At 43.0% G+C, this 20,562-nt stretch overlaps 1 protein-coding gene across 2 annotated transcripts in view; it reads left to right on the forward strand.

The window, feature by feature from the left end:
* Window positions 1-3,770: 3,770 nt before the first annotated feature.
* The window catches only part of plekhm3 (pleckstrin homology domain containing, family M, member 3), a 46,082-nt gene continuing 29,290 nt past the window's right edge, over window positions 3,771-20,562 (forward strand). The window contains exons 1-4 of one of the 2 annotated variants that reach the window (XM_083997105.1): window positions 3,771-4,036; window positions 6,497-7,550; window positions 15,501-16,348; window positions 17,155-17,497. In XM_083997105.1, coding sequence (XP_083853231.1) covers window positions 7,010-7,550; window positions 15,501-16,348; window positions 17,155-17,497 — 1,732 coding nt within the window. In that variant the 5' untranslated portion in view covers window positions 3,771-4,036; window positions 6,497-7,009. Of the gene's footprint in view, window positions 4,037-5,762; window positions 6,384-6,496; window positions 7,551-15,500; window positions 16,349-17,154; window positions 17,498-20,562 lie in introns of those variants that run through there. The other variant, XM_083997104.1, reaches the window with a different exon arrangement.

A 20,562-nucleotide genomic window follows, 5' to 3' on the forward strand; every position in this document is an offset into this window, starting at 1 on the left:
AGGAGGGTCTCATGAAGCAAGACTAGCAGTTAAGACAGACACTGTACTGCAGATAATCAGGCTTTATAGCACAGAACTCCATTGTTGTCTGTGTTTTATGACAGTGGTTTGTCCATTAGGGCATTCCTGTTGTAAACGCACCTGTATTTTGCCCTTTATGTCTTTACCTGTTTAGTCTGTCACCTGTAGCCTATCGTTTGAATGTGTCTTTCATACGTGTGAAAGTGCTGGTAGCTTACTTTGTTATGCTTGTACTGTGGCCAAGACACTCAGTGTAGGCTACTGCAACTTTTAAAACTTGTGGAAACTAGTTGTGAAGTTTGTTTATTTATTTAATCGACAGTTATAGCTCAACATTATCATTAATTTAAGGTCACATATCTGGTGGGAACAGCCTCCTGCTACATCCACACATGCATCAAAACAGCAAATTTACAGGATAGAAAATTCTAAGTTCTGTTAAACTGAGTGAAGCTGCAGATTTGCATGATAAATCTCTGTAGGTTAATTCACCTGCGACTCCTTCACATTGTTTTTTCATACATAGTTGGAATATTGGTATTACTTGTTTTAGAAAAACAAAAACAAATGGACAAAACACAATAAAAACATATTCACCTCTTTGACAACATGCTGTACACTGCATTTCGAGAAAGTAGCCAATTACATGCGCAAGCAATTTTAGGCAACTAATTTCTAATGCAAATACAGGAGGAAATTAAGTTTAAAGTACCTTTTAACATTGTGAGAGAAGAAGTGTTAAACTTGTACTGATTACTTCTGTCTCTTGACTTTGTCTGTTTACATTTTTTTTTCCGATATGTGATTCATTTGTTGTCAGATGATGAAGATTGTGCCTGTGAAAGTCTGTTTTGAATAGGAGAGGGCAGTGATTTATGTGATAGCCTGAGATTATTGTTGGTAGATAAGAACATACAGTAAAGGTTGGTAAATTTTGATGTATTCAATAGGTGCATACTGAGCATTGAGTTCATGGAGTAATGCTTTTTTTTGGTAATACTGTAACAGCAACACAAACAAACACTTGTAGCACTTACTTGTCTTTTAATGATCCCTCTATCAAACCTCTCAGCTGTGCACAGGTTTGCATTATAGGGTTGAGCAGATTATTTGCATGTTAGAGAATTAGCCTGTGTTTTTGTGAGTGTGCATGTCCAAGTTATTCTCAGCGAGGGAGAAACATTTACTGAACACACATATACACGTGCAACGTTTCCATGGGGACCAAGCAGCCACTCTGTTCTTCAATAGCGGGTGAGTGTGTGGAGGTAGACTGCTATTGTGTCGTGTGTGTGTGTGTGTGTGTGTGTGTGTGTGTGTGTGTGTGTGTGTGTGTGTGTGTGTGTGTGTGTGTGTGTGTGTGTGTGTGTGTGTGTGTGTGTGTGTGTGTGTGTGTGTGTGTGTGTGTGTGTGTGTGTGTGTGTGTGTGTGTGTGTTCGGGGGGTCGGGGTGGCGGTTCGAGAGGGGTTAGGGGGAGCAGTATTAAACAACACACTAGACAGATGAAAGCACTGCACATCCTTAAATCTAATCATAATTTAGTCATCACTAGAAGATGGTATGATCAAAATAAAGCAGGAAATAGGCAAGACTGACAGGACAGAGAGATACCTGAGTGCACGAGTCAAGGGAAGGGAGCTGCGAGATTGCTTTTATATAGAAAATGATGGAGCCTCATGGACAGAGATGGTCTTATTCCTCAAGCTTAGGCAAAGGCACTTAGCCTAAAAGGATTTCTAAAGCTCAGATGTAGCCACTGCTACTGCTGCAAACACAGTGGCTTAGTCTTAACCACCAAAATCTGAACCTCCATTCATGCCTTTTATATGTAAAAATATATGACCAAACAAATTACAAAAGCTAAATGGAAATGGGAAGTAAAAAGGGCCAAAAATGTAACACAATTTTCTTTATTAAATGTTTCAAAGTGGAAAAAAAGGATTCATATGCAAAGAAAAGAATTGTCTGTGTCTTGCAAACATGTTTCCAAATTGAACAAATCCTGAAAAAAGAGAAACATCCGGAGATAATCAGAACTGGTTCATACCTGAGATGTGTATAAGTATTATTGTGCAACAAGTAGCATAGAAGAGCCTCATTGAGGAGACCTGACCCTCCTCACCTCCACTGTGGGCAACTTTTTTTTTTTTTTTTTTTTTAAATTAGACAAAGAGCACTCAGAGAAAAGATGAGGAGAGAGGGAGGCGGAGTGGGTCCATCTGGGGTTTTTCGCAAATGAGCCTTTGAAAGCCAGTAATGATATTTCTTAGATTAGAGCTACTGATAATAAGTAATTTGGGCTGATATTTGCACACAATCAAATTTACCTTGTCTGACGCATATGGCAAATCATTCATTCAGAGAGAGAGCATCTGTCTTTTGCACTGTTTGACAACAGGGTATTATAAAGATGTTGTGTATGTAGATATTCATTTTCTTAAAGTGAACTCACGGTCAGCCAGAATAGTTGTAATACACAGATTTCATATAAATCTACACCAACAACAGTCTGCATCTGCGATAATGAGGGTGGGAAATATTGATTTGCAGATGTGTGTTATTAATAGCCCTTTAAAGTCCTTTACTGACCCCATGTACTATCATTCATCAGCCGATGTTGAAAACACAGGTTGGAGGAGAGTCGCTGTGTCCCTCTTGAATGATGCTTCCCTCTTTGGGACTGACCCCCTGGGTGCTGGGGCAGCTTCAAGCAGCCCATTAGGGAGAAACTATTTTCCACCTCTGCTTTGTCCTCCACTCCTCTTCTTCTTCTTCTTCTTTCCATCTTGGTAAAACTCGTCTGTTGAAAGTGTTAGAGCAGATGTGAACGCAACCTTTCTTTGTGAGACTGAAATAGTACTGATCATGTCCTTACCGCATTTAATCATACTGGAAAATAATGGAAATGCCCTGGTGTATAAAACCTAATGCGAAACTGGCTTAATGCAGAATAAGAATGATGAAAATTACATCTGATTAATGATGACTTGTTTTCTTCTGTTGTTTTTAATTAAGTATTCTTATTCTTATATTATTTTGAGGGAAGGATGTTTTTTTGATTTGCATATTCATGTCATTATATTGGCTGTTGGTCAAGTCAAATACCTTTAAATGCATGTATTGCATTTATTGTAATGATCTTCAATTGTCATTGGAGAAAATATATTATAGTGTAGCAGAAATAAAGAGAAAATGGAACCACACATACTGAAGTACTTGTATTTTATTCAAGAACAAATACTTAAGTACTGTATGTAATTATAGATTTGAAGTACTTTTGCTGTACATGAGTTTTTTTCATAGAGAATATAATTTCTACCTCAAAATTTGTATTTGATGAGTTTAATTTGTTGCTGATTCAAATTATTAGGTCAAAAATTCAATGTAAAAGATTTCATGATGTCTTATAGAAGGTTAAGAACTACACAGCAATGTTTTAAGTGACTAAAAGATTAAAGGATTTGATATATCAAACCTATATTACAATATATATGATCTCTAAAGTGAGACATTCGGCATGATAAATGCTTTCAATTCTACTACTTTCCATATATTTTTATGAATTAATCCCTGGTGTTCATATAGCCTAAATAAACAACTTTATCTGTATGTGCCATGTTTGAGCGCTGCCCGGAACCTTTCTCATGAAGCCCCAGTTCCACCCGGAGGACTTCACCGCGGCCCCGGACAGACTGTCAAATGACATAATGGTAAACACAGTAAGGTGAGTCTGGATTTATCATTTACAGCTTGAGCAGCAGGGCACCAAGTTTCACAATCCAGTCCAGATCCTCGGGGTCATAGATTTTTAAAGTCGAGCGAGCGAACAGTTGTAGTTTTATTATTATCCCGGGTTAAAGCGACGACATTGTTGTTCGAGGATGGAGAGAAGCTAACGTTAGCATCGAGCTAAGTAGCCCGACTCACTAACTGGCGATAAAAACAACTACAACGACAATAACAAACAGGCCTTTACTCGGCCAGTGGTCACCGATTTTAGAGACAAATACACGATGTATGTGTGTGTGTTTTTTTTGTTGACATAAAGTGGGTGTGAGTGTGTGTGTGTGTGTGTGTGTGTGTGTGTGTGTGTGTGTGTGTGTGTGTGTGTGTGTGTGTGTGTGTGTGTGTGTGTGTGTGTGTGTGTGTGTGTGTGTGTGTGTGAGAGGAGTGCAGGCAACACACACATATACACACACATATATACACACATATCAGGTGTATATGAGGCTCAGGAGGAGCGGAGCTGACCGTGGTTTCACCTCTGTCACTGTTTACTGCTCAGGTGCTGCTGACTCCGTGTTTACACACACACACACACACACACACACACACACACACACACACACACACACACACACACACACACACACACACACACACACACACACACACACACACACACACACACACACACACACACTCTGTACTGAGGCTTGGCTATTTCTGTCTGGGCTTTAACACAACACAGCTGACTGACACCGGGGCTCACTGCTGCTCAGTGGAGACTCTGGTTGTTAAAGGGATGGTTCAACATTTTTGGTAAATTCGCCTATGACCCATCCCTGGCTATAGTCATAGCAGTAGGTTCATTACCTTTAATTATCGGTGCATGTTGTTTTGAGATCCGCGGGGCAGAGACGTGAGCTGCTCAGTGAACACAGTGGAGGTGAATGGTACAGGTCACCTGTCCCTCATCAAACTCGTCAAATACACAATCCAACATCTCCAAAACACTCTGGTGGACAAGTTGTGACCTGCACATTTGCCACGCTATGAAATAATCTTGTAACATCACGCGACAGAGTTGTTTTCAAGGCAAACGCGTAGCCGGAACTACTTTCCAGACACGGCTGCTGGGCAAAGTGATTTTAAAAGCACAAGTAGGGAATATTTGCTTCATGTGTCGTAATGTTGCAGAATTATACATGATGAGCATTTGGGAGTTGTTGGATTGTGTATTTGATTAGTTTTGTACCTGTACCATTCACCTCCATCGTGTTCACTGAACAGCTCATGTCTCTGCCCCGCGGATCTCAAAACAACATGCACCAATGATTAAAGGTAATGAACTTACTGCTATGACTATAGGGATTATTATGGCAATAGGTGAATTTGCCAAAATGTTGAACTATCCCTCTAAGGCTGCAGAGAAGTGGACAGTCATTCAGGCATGTTCAAATAGTGAAAGTGAAACCAGGGATAAGCATTGATCAGAGAATATCTGATTTATCCAGTCTAGTTATTTGGCTGTTTTCCTTGTGATGACCGAAGAGTCCAGATTGTCGTGCTGTATCTTAGTCATGTTTTCGAAAAAAAAAATCACCACAGAGAGAGAGAGAAGTGATTTGTGCTTTATCATTATTACCTCATCACTCACTGATTACGCTACTCTACTCTGTGCTTTCCCAGCTGATGTGGCCTGTAATGGTTTGACAGCACGAGTGAGTCGAGTTGGGGGTTTTGTGGGAAGATCGATGATGAGTAACTTTCCTTAAGGATGATGTTATGTCAGGGCTGCAGTCAGATGATGTCAGCGTTAATATGTCAGTGTTACAAGATGTCATCTCTGCTGTAGTGAGTGAGAGTTTGGTTTTTGTGTGTTTATCCAATGGAATTCAAGGGGAAATATAATTTTAGATGAAAGCGACTTAAATAGAAACTGATTGTGATGTTGGTGCTCTTTAAAGGCACAGATACCTTGGAGTTGGAGCTATGCAGCAGCTGGTTGTGTGCTCTTAACTCCTGTCTGTGAGCTTAATAATGCATGTTGCTGTGACATCTGTGATAATACCTTTTTTTTTTTTTTAATCTCTAACAAATTATCATGAATAAATCGTAAGTAGTATTCAATATGTTGGTCGGCTGACGGGACATTGAATTAGCGCAGTGATGTAATGGCCTTTAAATAATTGATACGTGGAGAAAAGTAAAAGAGGCTGCTCTTTAGGAGAGGGGAAAATCAATGATGAGGAGAGAGAGCGCACAAATGAGAAAGATAGAGGTATAGACAGACAGAGAGAGAGGGAGAGATGGAGAGAGAGACGGAGGAGTGGAGGGAATGAGAAGAGACAGGCGGTCAGGCAGATGGATGCGAACCCCACCCAGGCCTGTTTCCTCTCTGCCTGCCCAGTCCAGTGATAAGCAGCAGAGGAGGAAGTCAAGTATTATTTCATCAGGAGACGTGAGGAAGAGTCCGTGAAGCTCCAGTGTGAGTGTGATAGTGATGATGAAGATGATGAAGAGGCTGCAGGTGGGTTTGTAGGTTGATGCTTAAACTTGAGGCTTCAAGATCGTAGCAGCATCCGTCTCTTCTCTTCACTGTGAGCCGGCACCTGGAGCATGAGCTGGTGGATTATTGTGTGCTTTTTTGGGTTGTTTTTTTTTCGGTCAGCTGTGTTTCCATTCTTTGTGTTTATTTCAGTGAACTTCCTCTTTTACTGTTTCCTCATCCTCTCTCTTCCCTTTGTTACAGCCAATCCACAAACGACAGACATCACCCGATGCTCTCACAGCCACCTGATGGGCCAAAGCAGCACCGATACTACCACTACCACTACTACTACTACTACTACTAAAGCTGACAGTCAGTTTTGGCTTCGCCTCCTCTACAGTCTCAGAGGGATTTCATCGTTTTGTAGCCTGAAGTGTGTGTGTGTGGATCTGGCTAAGTATCCCTTCTCCGTCCAAATTGGCTCGATCTGGAGGGTCTCAAGCTGCTGCCAGTCTTGTTTACCTCTGGCGTTCTTCCCCTGAGGTCGAGACGCACGGTTGAAAAGGAAGACTTAACCCTGGACGAGGGCCCTGTGCCTTGTGGCGAGGAGCGGGACTTGGCTTTGTGAGCTCGTCAGTGAAACCCAAAAGACTTGTGTTTGTCCAGCTGGCAGCCAAGTTTGCTTTGTCGGACATGTGCATGCTGCTGAACGGGTTTCTGTGCCCATTTTGGAAAACCATCTTCTTGTGAGGTTTCACAGCTCAGGGTCGGGTCATGGAGGGTCTCGAGCAGCTGGACATGGTGGGCGACATCAGCCCGGCGCTGGAGGCCACCGAGGACTTCATCCACTGCATGGACGGGATCCAGGGCCAGGGTCCGAGCCAGGTGCAGACGACGGGGGGGAAAGCCCAGCCGCCCCGGCAGCCGAAGCAGCTGCAGGAGGTTTCCAGCGCCGCGTTGGGGAAGCTGAGCTCCAGCGGCGTGTGGAACCTGCTGGCCGGAGAGCAGCCGGAGGTGGGGCCGCTGGGCCTGGCGTGGGCCGACAACTTCAGCGTGTTGGGGCTGGGGATGGGGGTGGGCCTGAGGCACGGCAAGAGGAGCCGGGCGCGCTCCACCAACGACCTGGCCGCTCACACCAAGGAGTGCACCGCCAACAACGCCGCCAACGCCTCCTCGTCCAACGCGGTCTTCAAGAAGGGACACAACCGGTCCAGGTCGGACGTCCACTACCGGCCGTCGGCCTACACGGACAACGGGCTGCCCACCGTCGACTGCAACACGCTGAAGAACATGATCCTCAACCACCAGCAGGACGGTGAGTTCACCTGCGGGTCGTTGTTGTGAATTTATGAGTCGGTTTTCAGCTGTCGACCGGTTTGGTTCATCTTTTGGTTTTTCAAAAATGTCGAAGATATAATGATGAAATGACAAAAAAGTGACTGTGTGGACATTTTTAGCTTCATAGGCGGAAGTACAGAAATCTGACCACTTTATTTTGCACATCCGACAGGTGTCGAACGTGTCTGAAATGTGAATAATTATAAAAGTAATTTATAGGTTGAATATCACCTCATATTCTCATATTTGTGTATTTTGTGAAAATGCAGATCCTGTTGTATTTTTATAACTTTACAAGCAATTTCTGAATCTCCTTATGCATTAGAAACCAAGTGCAGGTTCTGAGACTGAGACTTTTTTGCTTTATAAAGGGTTAGGGTTAGGGGTAAAGTTATACTCATTTAGCCCAAAATCACAATAGATCTGTTTGTATTAAGTCACTGCAGTAATATTGCAAGTAAATAAGAAGTGCTTCCTGGCAATTTTAGATTATGTTAGGTTATGTAGTGCACATTCAGAAATTAAGTTTTGTTTTTGACGTATGACATACTGTATATTATGAATGAAGACTTTATCCGTATCCCTCTCCGTATTGGAAAGTCATTGATGTTAAAGGTAAGAAAAGTCCCAGATGGGATTGATCAGGTTGATTGGGTGGAGTCTTTACAAGTCCAAAAATATCAAACCTAAGGGCCTTTCCCATCTTTCCACACTTGGCTGAGTGCGCTTGGTTACACACACACTTTGGTGACGTTTTGCTGGTGGAATGTACATTTGCATTATAAGTATGTATTAAGTGGCCAAGCGTGCGGGGAGATTTAAAAACAGTTGGGACACACTTGACCACTGCAGCCTGTCATCTGAGCGCCGTTGTGTGCACACTAGCACAACTCTAACAGTACTGCTGGATCACATCTACTCTCATCTACTTCAAAAGTGTCTCTATGCACAAGATTCAAATCATAAATGTGCAAGCCGAAACTCCGTAAGTAAAAAAAAAAAGAAAGAATGAAAGTAAAAAAGATAAACATATAAGATTAAACGGAGCGTGATGAAAAATATTCACATAAATTATAATCAATAGAGAAAATGTATAATTACGTGATAACAGGTCAAAAATGATCGGATGTAAAAGAAAACGAAGCCTAAAGACAACAAAACTGAAACTGAGATTAAAAAGTCATAATTATGGGATAGAAAGTGAAATTCACGTTACACCATCATGTGATCGGAGCCACACGAGTTGACTCTGATGCAGTCAGATCCACTCAGGTATGAAACACATCGACACACCCAGCAGAGGCCTGTGGTGCTAAAATGAGACTGATGTGACGAGACAGCGCAGGATTTAATTTGGACCTGGAGTGAAGAACTCTATTCTGGGTGATGCAGCGTAGATGGGACACTGTTTCTGAGGGAACATGTCACTGGGAAGTTTGTTTTTTTAATATTTCAGTGCTATGGGCGCCATAAACCAACAAACACCCAAACACAACCATCATGGCAGACAGACGCATCAAAACCTGAACAAATAACAATCCACTCTCTGCAAAATGCATTAAAGCTAAGTGGGGGGAAAATGTATGCTTTATTGATTCGGGTGAACCCACACTTTAATCTTGTTTGATTTTTCCTAATTGGGTTTACAGTGTGGAGAGCTGTTGACTCATTATACCTGACGCTGTGTCCTCAGGTGACAAACTCATTAAACCTGAAGTATTCCCTGTCTCAATCCCTCTCCCAAAAAAAGGTGGGCCGGCCCCTACCTGTCGGGAACACGCACGCATGCACGCCATGCACCTCCTCCTCGCTGATCGCCCCTGTCCATTCACTGGGAGGCTTTCTCAGCCTTTTGAGAGGCTTTTGGAGGACAGAAGTCCAGGACTATTTGTTGCTGCAGATCGAGGCGTATGCTCTACTTATGTTGAAGCATCCTCAGAGAAAGCAATAATGACAGAAGATGATGATAAGTTGAAATGACACAGCTGTGCTATGACAGTCAGTATTCAGGCAGAGAGCTCAACACACACACACACACACACACGCACGCACGCACGCACGCACGCACGCACACACACACACACACACACACACACACACACACACACACACACACACACACACACACACACACACACACACACACACACACACACACACACCATTTGTTTGTGTGTGTTTTGGCCATCTGAAGGCCTAAGGAGATCCTGAGGGATCCTGAGGGATAATAGCCTGTAATCCTGTCAGCAAATGGACTCAAATGAGGCGAGAGAAGAGGCAACCCAATTACCCGGCTCCTAACACTGGCAGGATTATTTAGTATTAGCATATGTGTGAAAAGGCATCAGGTTATTTAGTTTGGCTCCATGTGTATTGAAAGCAGAGAAGTAGGAAAAGGACGGTAATAAGCAGAAGGCAGAGTGATTTGGCTCGGCCCTCGCTATGTCTCTTCATTCACGCCGAAGAAAGTGGCCTGTTTGCCTTTCCATTAGTGACAGCTGGGGATGTTTAGATGGTAAATGGAGATGATGATGATGATGATGATGATGATGATCATTATTATTATATACAGAATGTGTATATGAGACCAAACTGTCTTTATTAAGGAACTCCTAGGGCTGCAATAATCTGTTTCATATATTATTATTAAGGTCCATTTTTGGTAGCAAGAATTCCTTGTTAATTTTATTTTCATTTTAAAAAATCAATATTTATGCAACAGCTTTTGTTAAATTTACATTTACTCATTTGGTAGACGCTTCTATCCAAAGCTTCAGTGCAGTAGGAACCGTTGTGTAAATATTAAGTAGTAGGCTACATCTTTTTAATAAGTGCAAGGAGAGACTGTGTTAAGGAGCTGCACCTTGAGTACAAAGCAAGTCAGGCCTGTTGGGGTTTTAGGAGAGGAAGTCCTCCTGGAAAAGATGGTTTTTCAGGAGATTCTTGAAGATACAGAAGGACAGAAGGAAAGTCTGGACTGAGATTGTCGTTGTGTGCAGGGACGGCAACGTGCTGGGAGGAGGGCTGAGTCTGAGGAGAAGCATAAGGCTGTGTGATTGAATTCAAGTAGAGGAGAAACAGAAGTCACTGTGAATTTAAGCTGAGACATTAGTGACGGGATCAGTGGAGGTGGATGAACGACGACAGCTTTTGATGTCAAATGATGCACCTGTTAATCAAACAGCTTGGTTAAACTTGTAAAAACTAGGGAGCTCACTAAGCTGCAGAACTAAACACACATAAATTGCACATTTTTATTTGTTCAAATGTACCTCAAAGGGGTTTATGGACTGGTAGTTCAACAGGAAGTTACTCACAGAGTCTTGTGTGGAATGAAAATGGGATTTTGTGTTGGTGACCCATAGGTGTAATTAACTGCCTAATGGTGCGTTCAAGATACAAAGTGCTACAAATATTTCTCTGTGTTTTTTAAGGAAGTTTGACCAGTGATGCGTCTTTGGTCTTTGTTTGTTATCTACAAATAACCAACAGACTTGTTCCCTGACTCACAATATGAGTGTTTGCCAAACATTGCACACAGACTCTTCATGTTTGTATGTGTATGTGTATGTACACAGATGTGCATACATACAGTAAAGTCTCATCTTAGGTCATTGCCAAAGCAGCTCCTGTTGTAGATTTTGAAATGTGGGACAAACCCTGAGCACAGACTGAAACCTGAAGACTGGACAACCGACATGTAAAGATGGTTTCACATACCTCTTTTTAGTTTGAAGCTGAAAAGAAACATAAACTTTATGAAATCATACATCATTATGAATATTGGATATCTTACATGTAATAATTAAAGTTCATGCTCACTTTCAACCAGGTTTGCTCCAGAAATCAAACAGTGACTGTCCTAAAATGAAATAAGAGTTATACATAATAATAGTAGCCTAATAATACAACTTTATTCATATAACACTTTTTAAAACACAGGTTACAAAGTGCCTTACCACAGTATAAAAAAAACTACACAGGAAGATTAAACACCAAAAACACAATACATGCATACACAAATCCCACCCAGGTCACACAGGACAAATAAAAGGCCAGGTCTAAAAAAAAAAAAAAAAAAGAGCATTTTAAATAGTTTTTTTTTCTTTTCCGATCAGACATTGTCCAGAGAAAAGGTTAAGCCGGCTCACTCATTGGTTAGGAAGTTCACGACCGGGACAGAAGGCCTGAAGTCCCCATAGTTGCATCTGGGTTGAGAAAGTGTCAAGCGAATTTGCGAAATTGCATTTTGATTTATGGTGGGTGGGACTAAAACTTATTGTCCTGGGCCCTTCCTGAAAGTTTAAGGCCAGTGTTGTCTCACCTTTTTCTTTCTTTTCAGAGTTTAACTGCAGGTCAGTGTTGTCAGCGGTCATGACACAGTGGTAGGACGGCACGGCACCTTTGACTCTTTCAATCGATATAAACCTTTACCAAATCACACCGTACGTGTTATTAAAACAGTCTTAAAGAGTCTTGAATGTATTTTTCTGAGCATCTGGAGGTTCCTTCTCCTGCTCTCTGCATATGATAATTGCCTCCCCCACAATCTGGGGGCGAGTTTGCTTGTTTTAAAGCATAAATGGAGGTTTTTGTCGAGGGCAGCAGTGGCGACTGGAGAGTTAAGTCTGAGAGGAGCGGTGTTAATTCTGGGCGAAGGCTTGCATGCGTATATTAGACTATTACTGCGAGTGTGATGTCAAAACCTACCAGGTGGAGATGAAGGCTAATTGAACAGAGCAGTTTTCTTCGCCACTGTGCCTAATTCTCATCTCGACCCTCCCAAGCGTGGAGACTGCCAATCAGCCCACGACTTGATTCCTGCTAAACTTATTAGCATATTCATTTGTTCCTTTAGCGGGAAAAAAAAAGGTTTGTTAACATGCAAAGTCCGAGACGTAAAGCGACGCCGTGTCTGCCGCTGTTTCGATAAGATTGATGAGGCGCTTGGCTTGACTCGCCACCCCTTTAGTTAGATTTTTAGCTTTTTTCAGCATGTGAAGGGAACAAAACCCAATATATGTCAATTAGGCCGCTTCTGGTCGGGGGTTTACAATTAAATCCGACTGACTGGGGGAGGGTGTAAGTGATTGTTGTTGTTTCTTTTTTAGTGAACCTGTCTACCCACTTAGCATTGTTTTGAAGCTTTGCAGGTATAAGTGCGTCAAAATGTTAAATGCAGGGCTGCAGTCGTTTGAGAAGTGGGAGTTAATAGACATCTGGGTGACGTATCACCGGGGTTTAGATTAGTTTTAGATGAAATACTGTCTGAACAACAACTGTATATAAACAGCAGGTCTAAAAAAAAAAAAAGCTTTCACTGTATCACCAAATTTATCTCTGTCTTATTTTAGACACATTATGCAAATCTCCAAATCAGTGCATGTGCAGCTCATAAAATAGGTTTTAGTATCGACTCTCGGTTTCATCTGAAGTCCTAAAGATTCTTCCGTCTGTCACTGGTTTCATCCGGCACCTTGAAGCTTTTTCTGGATCGTTGTACAGTAGCAGGTGTAGCTCGTCTCTCTTCTGCTTTTCTTCGTGGAGGTTTGAGATTAAAAACAAAACAAAACAGGAACTTTTTAACAATGATGAAATCTCTGTCGGTGTTTGGTTTCACTGAGCAACGCAAAAAACACATTAGTGTGACTCGAGTTCTCATACATTCACCCACAGGTCACTGGCGTGTGGTTGAAGTTTGTTTTTTCGAGAAGGATCTGGAAGTCGGCCAGAGCTGAATCATTGCTACATCTCAAGTGTGGGTTTAATGGGATGGTTTGGGGGTTTTTTTGACGCCGGGTTGTGTGAGGCCTCATGAATAGTTTGTGCATTACCTGCAGTAGATTCTGTTTACTGTGCCTCCAGGCTCAGAAATGTGTAACACCCACAGCGACCTGATGTTAGTTCAAGTCAGTGTCCCATGTTGAATTATTTTCAGTGTTTTATCTTTTTTTTTAAAAAACATGTTCCTTTGCACAAGCGTAGCTGTGGTTCTGTGGATGCACTTGTGAGTAGGAATACAGCAGCTCAACTTGCAGGATGAGGCAAATAGACCTGAATCATCTACCACAGTCGCTGATTTGCCTTGTAAGCACTTTAAAATCTAGTACTTTTGGGTAGCTCTGCCTTATTAGCACTGCTTTATGTTATTGCAGTTGTGTTTGTATTGTATTTGTGTGCGATATTATAATGTTTGTATGTTTGTGATATTGGTTTTATGTTTTCTTTCATGTCTGGGAAAACACTGGGAAACCATGGATGGAAACTAGCAGTTGTGCTAAATCCGGTGTATTTACGACAATCCTGTAGTGTACACCGATTAATACACACAGTCCCATTCAAATAAACGGATGAATGTAATGAAATGAAAATGATTTTGGTGCACAAGACGCTCATTTGTGTCTGGGTCTGATTGGAGTGACAAAATTGGGAATTTCTAAATGAGGAAGTATGCATGGATGGACCTCCAGTCCCTTTTATTTTAGGCTTTATAAACCATATTAAACAAAAAAACCTTTGTCATGGCAGTATGTTTTTTTTTTAAAGACTTTAAAATACGTGTGAGGGAAAATTCTAAATTTTCCGAACACACCACTATCGCAGGAGAAGAGTGAGGGTAAAACAAACGTCCCCGAGCAGCAGACTGTGGTGGATCTGGGGAGGAAAAGCCAAAATAGAGGGAGGGGTGTGTGCCTCCGGCTCTTAGATTAGGAGAGTGGGACAGTTTGCCTTAGTGGCCTCTTTAACAATGCTGTTTCTTCCTGACTTGGTGACATTAACCCTCTGAGAGGAGCTCGTGCGGACGGCTATCTCCTACCAAAATACAAACGCTCAGGTCTGAGCTGCAAGTTTCTGATAAGCTACCTATTTGTAGGAAACTGGCCCGTGTAGATTGTGGTTCCTAAAGAGGCGTGGTGTGACGTCGTGTTTGACGAAGCTGCGTGTGCAAAGTGCAAACCAAGAGGAGAAGAATGATGTAGGTCGCTGCCGTGTCAGAAATGTCACAGCACAAGAGAGGGATTGTGAGTAATATGAATGGATGTGAGCCATTGTTTGTGCCCACAGGGGATCGGATCAACTGTCTCTGGTTGGAAGGTGTCTTTTTTTAAATAGAAAACTACATCTTGTTTAAAAAAGGAAAATCCAAGGCACTCTTCTTCAATAATATAAAAAGCCTTTATTTATACAATGGCTATATTGAATAAAAACATTTGAGTGGGTTACAGCCCATGTGTTTCGGCAGAAGCCTTTACGTGTGGGCTGTTGCCACCAAAGAGCACCTTCGTCATGTTTTGATCTTTTGAACCTTCTGAGCACTCTGAAATTTTCCTTTTTTTCTTACTACATCTTGTTTCACTTGTTTTCAGCTTGAACACACAAACATTACTCATAGAGGTGTGCCAAAAAATCGATTCACATAAGAATTGCAATTCTCATTTAATACGATTCAGAATCGATATAAAATGTCCTAAAATCGATTTTAAAAGATAAAAAAGTTAAACAAATCTGCTGGCTGTCGGCCTCCATTTCCTTAGAATTTAAAAGGCAGCATGTTTACCTGCACTATTTTAAATAAAGAGGAAATTTAAATTTTCTTGTTATTGCTTTTACGCAACAGTTTCAACAATTTCATCTAAGCATGGATAAATGTTTAAAACTCAATAAATGTGAAAAAGACACTTTAGCCATTCTGTCTTGCAAAGCAGACTGGAGTAAATCATGAGGATCCTTTGCACATCGATAGACTGAAGCAGAAATCATTATGAATCAAATCGTTTTGAATCGAAAATCGATTTTGAATCGAATCGTAGCCCCAAAAATCAGAATCGAATCGAATCGTGAGATAGTAAAAGATTCCCACCCCTAATTACTCATCTGTATCACTTCTCCCCCTCCTCTCCTCTCCTCTCTGTGTGTCTCTGTCCAGCTGATAAAAGCAGCAGCAGCAGCAGTGTGGTTAAGCAGGGCGAGATGGAGCAGCGCGAGGGGCCCTGGGGCCGCTGGACGCCCTGCCACGTCGAGCTGACGCCGTGCGAGCTCCGGCTGTACACGCTGGACAGCAGCGCCAACCGCCAGCTGGGCACCGCCTACTCTCTGTCTCACTGCCAGAGCGTCATCTCGCCAGCACCCTGCAGCCAGCCCGGCCAGATCGCCCAGTCCGCCGCCGCCGCCGCCGACCACCAACGCACGCTGCAGGCTTTGTTCTTCAACAACAGCACCCGTCTGCAGCTGAAGGCCGCCAGCCAATGGGAGGCGATGGAGTGGCGGCGCATCATGTGGGAGAAGGTGCAGGCGGCCCGACCCGCGAGGCAGCAGGAGAACCGCCAGCAGCGTAAGGCCGGAGCGGAGAAGCAGCAGGTCAAGGCCAAGTTCCCCGCGCCCATGTCGCCTTCCTCCTCGCCCTCTCCGTCGGGGCTCGACACGCGGCCCGACGGCGAGAGCGACACCCCGACCACGGCGGAGGAGGCCTCGCACGCTCTCCTCCTTCAGACTAGTTCTGGCGTCTTGTGCCGACCCACCACGCTCCCTCTGTTCACGCAGCGCTGCCCGGACGTCGTCAGAGCCGGGCTGCTCCACCAGCTCATGGACCAGAACAACTGGCGGACCTTCACCTTCGTCCTGACCAGGTCCATGCTCCAAGCCTTCCCCACCGAGGGCCGCGGCTCCGTGGCCAAGCCCGTCCTCCAGCTCTCCCTGGCCTCCTGCGTGGCCGTGCAGCAGGATCAGGAACCGGACAACGGACAGCCGTGGACTGACAGACGGGAACGCTTCCAGGTAGGGATGTCACGAGTACTTGTTTTCACAATTAATCGTGGTATTAAACGCCACAATTAATTAATTAATCGTAAAGGTTCGTAAATACCGTCACTTTCCAAAAAAGACAATCTTGAAACCATATCGGCAGATCAGCACGCAAGTAAAGGCAAATGCACAGACACTGGTCCATTTACCTAACGTAACACTGAATTGGTAGAGAATTTAAATGTTAGCGTGTCATTTGTAATAAAAAATAAGATTAAACATTTGGTATAGATGACAGTTAATGACTTGAATATTTCAAACACTTCCCTTTGGGGATTAATAATTGGTCTATATTAAAGCAGAAGTAAGCGGAATATTTGTGTTAATATAAGTCTTAAATAGTTATATCTTCCGACAGCAATCACTTATATAGAGTGTTTGGTCTGAAACACGGGTCTGTCAGTCACTCTGTTCTGCTGTAAGCCGAGGAGAAAACTTTCCTTGTATCCTACAACCTTTATCCAATGAGGAGAGAGAACGGCATAAAGGGGCGGTCCTCTCTGTGTGTGCAGCCAAGGGATGCGCGTGAATGTGGTGACGTAGGGACGAGGGTAGGGGCTGCTAACTCCATCGGCTGACAATAAGTTAGCCAAAACGACTGGATCGCTTACTTCTGCTTTAATAGATACTTAAATATTTTGACTATATTTGATTTTACATATTCATAGTGTTGTGAAATTAGTTAATGCATAATAATTGTGATAATCGTAATACCGTGATTATTTCTCTGACAATAATCGTACCGAGAAAATCTATAATCGTGACATCCCTACTTCCAGGTGGTTTTCTCCAAGGAGGTGCTCCGACTTCGGGCGGACGATCACCTGAAGGCGCAGGAGTGGGTGGAGGCCCTGCAGGAGGCGGCGGGAGCGCAGAGGCCGCCTGCACAGGAGGAAGAACAAGAAGAAGGAGGAGGAGGAGGAGGAGGAGGAGGAGGTGGTGTGGCAGGAGAAGGAGCTCCAGGCCCCCAGGCGGTGCTGCTGAGGGCGAAACCCACGCGTGAGAAGAGGCACCGGGAGGCGCAAAGAGCCAAGAGGCAGTCGGTCACCACCAGCTTCCTCAGTATACTCACCTGTCTGGCTGTGGAGAAGGGACTCACTGCTCAGAGCTTCAGATGTGCAGGTGAGACACACACACACAACCACACACACGCCCTTAATTATGTGCCTTAAAGGGGTAGTTCAACATTTTGGCAAATTGGCCCATTGCCATAATCCCTATAGTTTTAGGAGTAGGTTCGTTACCTTTAATTGTCGGTGCAAGCTATTTTTAGAACGGCGGAGCAGAGCCGTGAGCTGCTCAGAGTTATGCTATGGAGGCCAATGGGATTTCTTGGTTTCTCTCATCAAACTCATCAAATACACAATCCAACAACTCCAAAACGCTCTGGTGGACAAGTTGTGGCCTGCACATTCACCACGCTATGAGATGATAACAGAGCGTTACGAGACAGAGTTGTTTTAGAGGCAAATGCAGAGACTGCTTGCTGAAAAATTGCCCCCGACGAGAACGCACATCAGCTGTTTTGCATGAATTTACCTGGATTATGAATTATGGCAATGGGCCATTTTGCCAAAATGTTGAACTATCCCTTTAAGCTCACATGATTTAACCATATTGCAGCTTATTGGCTCACAAGACATTGTATTATTGGTACATAGACACATTTTTACACTGGTTTCATGAAACTGTTATAAATTTGTTGCCTATATCCGATTTTTTTCGTCCGTCTGTTTACGTGTTCTATTGAAGTGACCCATATCTGATATCTGCATTTACACCTGTCAGCTGGCCAAGTTGCAGATAAGCAACACACGCTGTCATCAATATGCGCTATCAACACATTATTGATGACGTACTGTACGACTCGCTTTGCCAGGGAATATCCGATCTGTCTTTAGACTGCAAAAGCGTTGCCGGATATCCAATTTGTATATGATTTGCTTCCACATATAATTGGGGCCTGAATCTGATCTGACAATATCCGATATCATGCGTTTTTTCCTGTTTGCACGTTCATGTTACAGATCCGATCAATCTTGGAGTGTAAAGACAGCCTTAGTTGCACCTCTACTCTCTTAACCCACTGGCTTAATTTAATTCCCATTTTGATCCATCTTCCGTTCATAGTCTGCAAAGCCCAACTTCTTATAACACAAGACTTGAATTAGGTCATGTCGTCTTAAAATCTACACTACCGGAAAAGAAAACTTGTTACTATGGGGCTGGATGTGTCCTCCAGAGGACAGCGTCCCTCCAGAGAACAGCGTCCCCAGGTCAAGTGATGCTCTCTGACCCAAAAAACCTCCAGAAATATCCAGCAGTTCAATGCAGGCCATCCAGGCTGCACAGGTGCACATTGGGTTTCTGCATCCCGGCAAAGTTCATAAATATTTCCTGGAACATACATAAATGAATGAGACAGAGGCAGGAAGTATGCCCGTCAGCGATGCATAGAAATATTAAAGGCAGCTCCACACTTTCACTTTTCAGCTTTTCACTGTCTCTCTCTCTGCTCATTAATCTCCCTTGTCTGACACTGATGATGTCACCAGGATGTGAAGTTTCTACATTGTAAAATAAGGAGAATAGAGTGAAAAGTACAACTGGATACAGACCGGCTCATCCAGGAGGAAGAAAAAAAAACTTTTTTAAACTTTAAATTTACGTTTTGTTTTGTTCTGTTCTTTTTAAACTACCTTTAATAATCATTTCGGTGAAATATAAAATATTGGAGTATTTTAGCCCAACTTGTGAAGTGACAAACCTCCCAGTGTTTAAAACCAAAGTTTGAGAACATTTCTGTAAATAAAATATTTGTTCCCGGTCATGTTGACACTTTGACTACATAATCAATACCTCACTAGCACCTGTTTATCTTTAAATATATAAGGTGACACTGAGCATCACAGTTAATGGTTTTGTTACTGTTTGACTGTGCTAACACTGAGCTAAGCTAAACTGGCTACAGCTTCATATTTACCGTACATTCACCAGCATGAGATATTGATCTTGAATTCTCAGCAAGGAAGTGAATGTATAATATGATTAAAAAAAAAAAGATTCCTAAAACTGTCAATAAACGTGATGTGGAGCTATTAGTAGACGATTTAAATAATGTATATGTCCAGTTGAACAGATTTATGAAGGCTGCGGTCTCTTGATTGCATCTACCTTTTCCTGTCAGTCAGCGGTTTGAGGTGTTTTTCCATTTAGACTTGAGCCTTTTTCATAATCCCGGACCATTAGAGCCTCTCTCCTCCTTTATTATTATTCCTGCTAGTCTCCATACCGGGCCCTCGTACAGCCCCATAAATGGCAGGCGGTGCTTTTACTCTCCCTGGGTGTGAAACACGGGCTTCCTCTCTCTCTCCCTCTTTCTCTTTCTCTCTCTCTTAGGAGGGCTTTGAATAATCACCGCTCACCTCCCTTTTTATTTGTAACAACTGGCTTATTAATGCAGCGCTGTTTGAAAGGCCAGCTGAAACAGGAACAAGGACAGAGGCCGTCTGGGGGCAACTGATGATAATTGGTAGGCTTAAAGCACCGGAGGAGAGGAAAAATGGATGAATGAATGAATGAATGAATGAGCGGAGGGAGAGAATGAAAGCGGCCTGGGGATGCTGCAGTGGTCAGGCCTGATCGCAGTTGTTTGATTGAAGGGTTTCTGGGTGGACGTGGATGGGAGGGACAGCTGGATACGTCCATTTTCTATACAGAGCACACCTCTGCTCACTCCGCTCCGTTCGTTTCCCTCCTTTTTCCTCTCTTTCTTTCCTTTTTCCTTTCACCAGTTCATTCAGTCTCTCACAACTACTAGTCCCTCTTTTTGTGTCCTTCCTTATTGGACTGTATCCCTTCTTGGTCTCCTGCAGCGTCACTGAGTAGGTCTTGAAAAAAGTGTTTTAAACCCAACGCTGTGAAACTGTGTTTTAAATCCACGAGGTCTCTGGCTTCTATAGATTTATAATTGCATTTTCATGTTTTTTTTATGTTGAGAAATTGGTCTTAAAATCTCACTTCCACCAGCTTCACAACAGGAATCCTAAATTTAACTGCAGACGGCCCATTTCCCTCTTTACTGGCTCTTATCACTCGTTGGTAGCGTGCCAGCTAATTTTTATTGAGACGTTGCCAGTTTTCTGTGTTAAACAAACAGACGCAGCCTCTCGCTCTCTGAGAGATTT

The sequence above is a fragment of the Trachurus trachurus genome (genome assembly GCF_905171665.1).
Source record: "Trachurus trachurus genome assembly, chromosome: 21".
Classification (NCBI taxonomy): domain Eukaryota; kingdom Metazoa; phylum Chordata; class Actinopteri; order Carangiformes; family Carangidae; genus Trachurus; species Trachurus trachurus.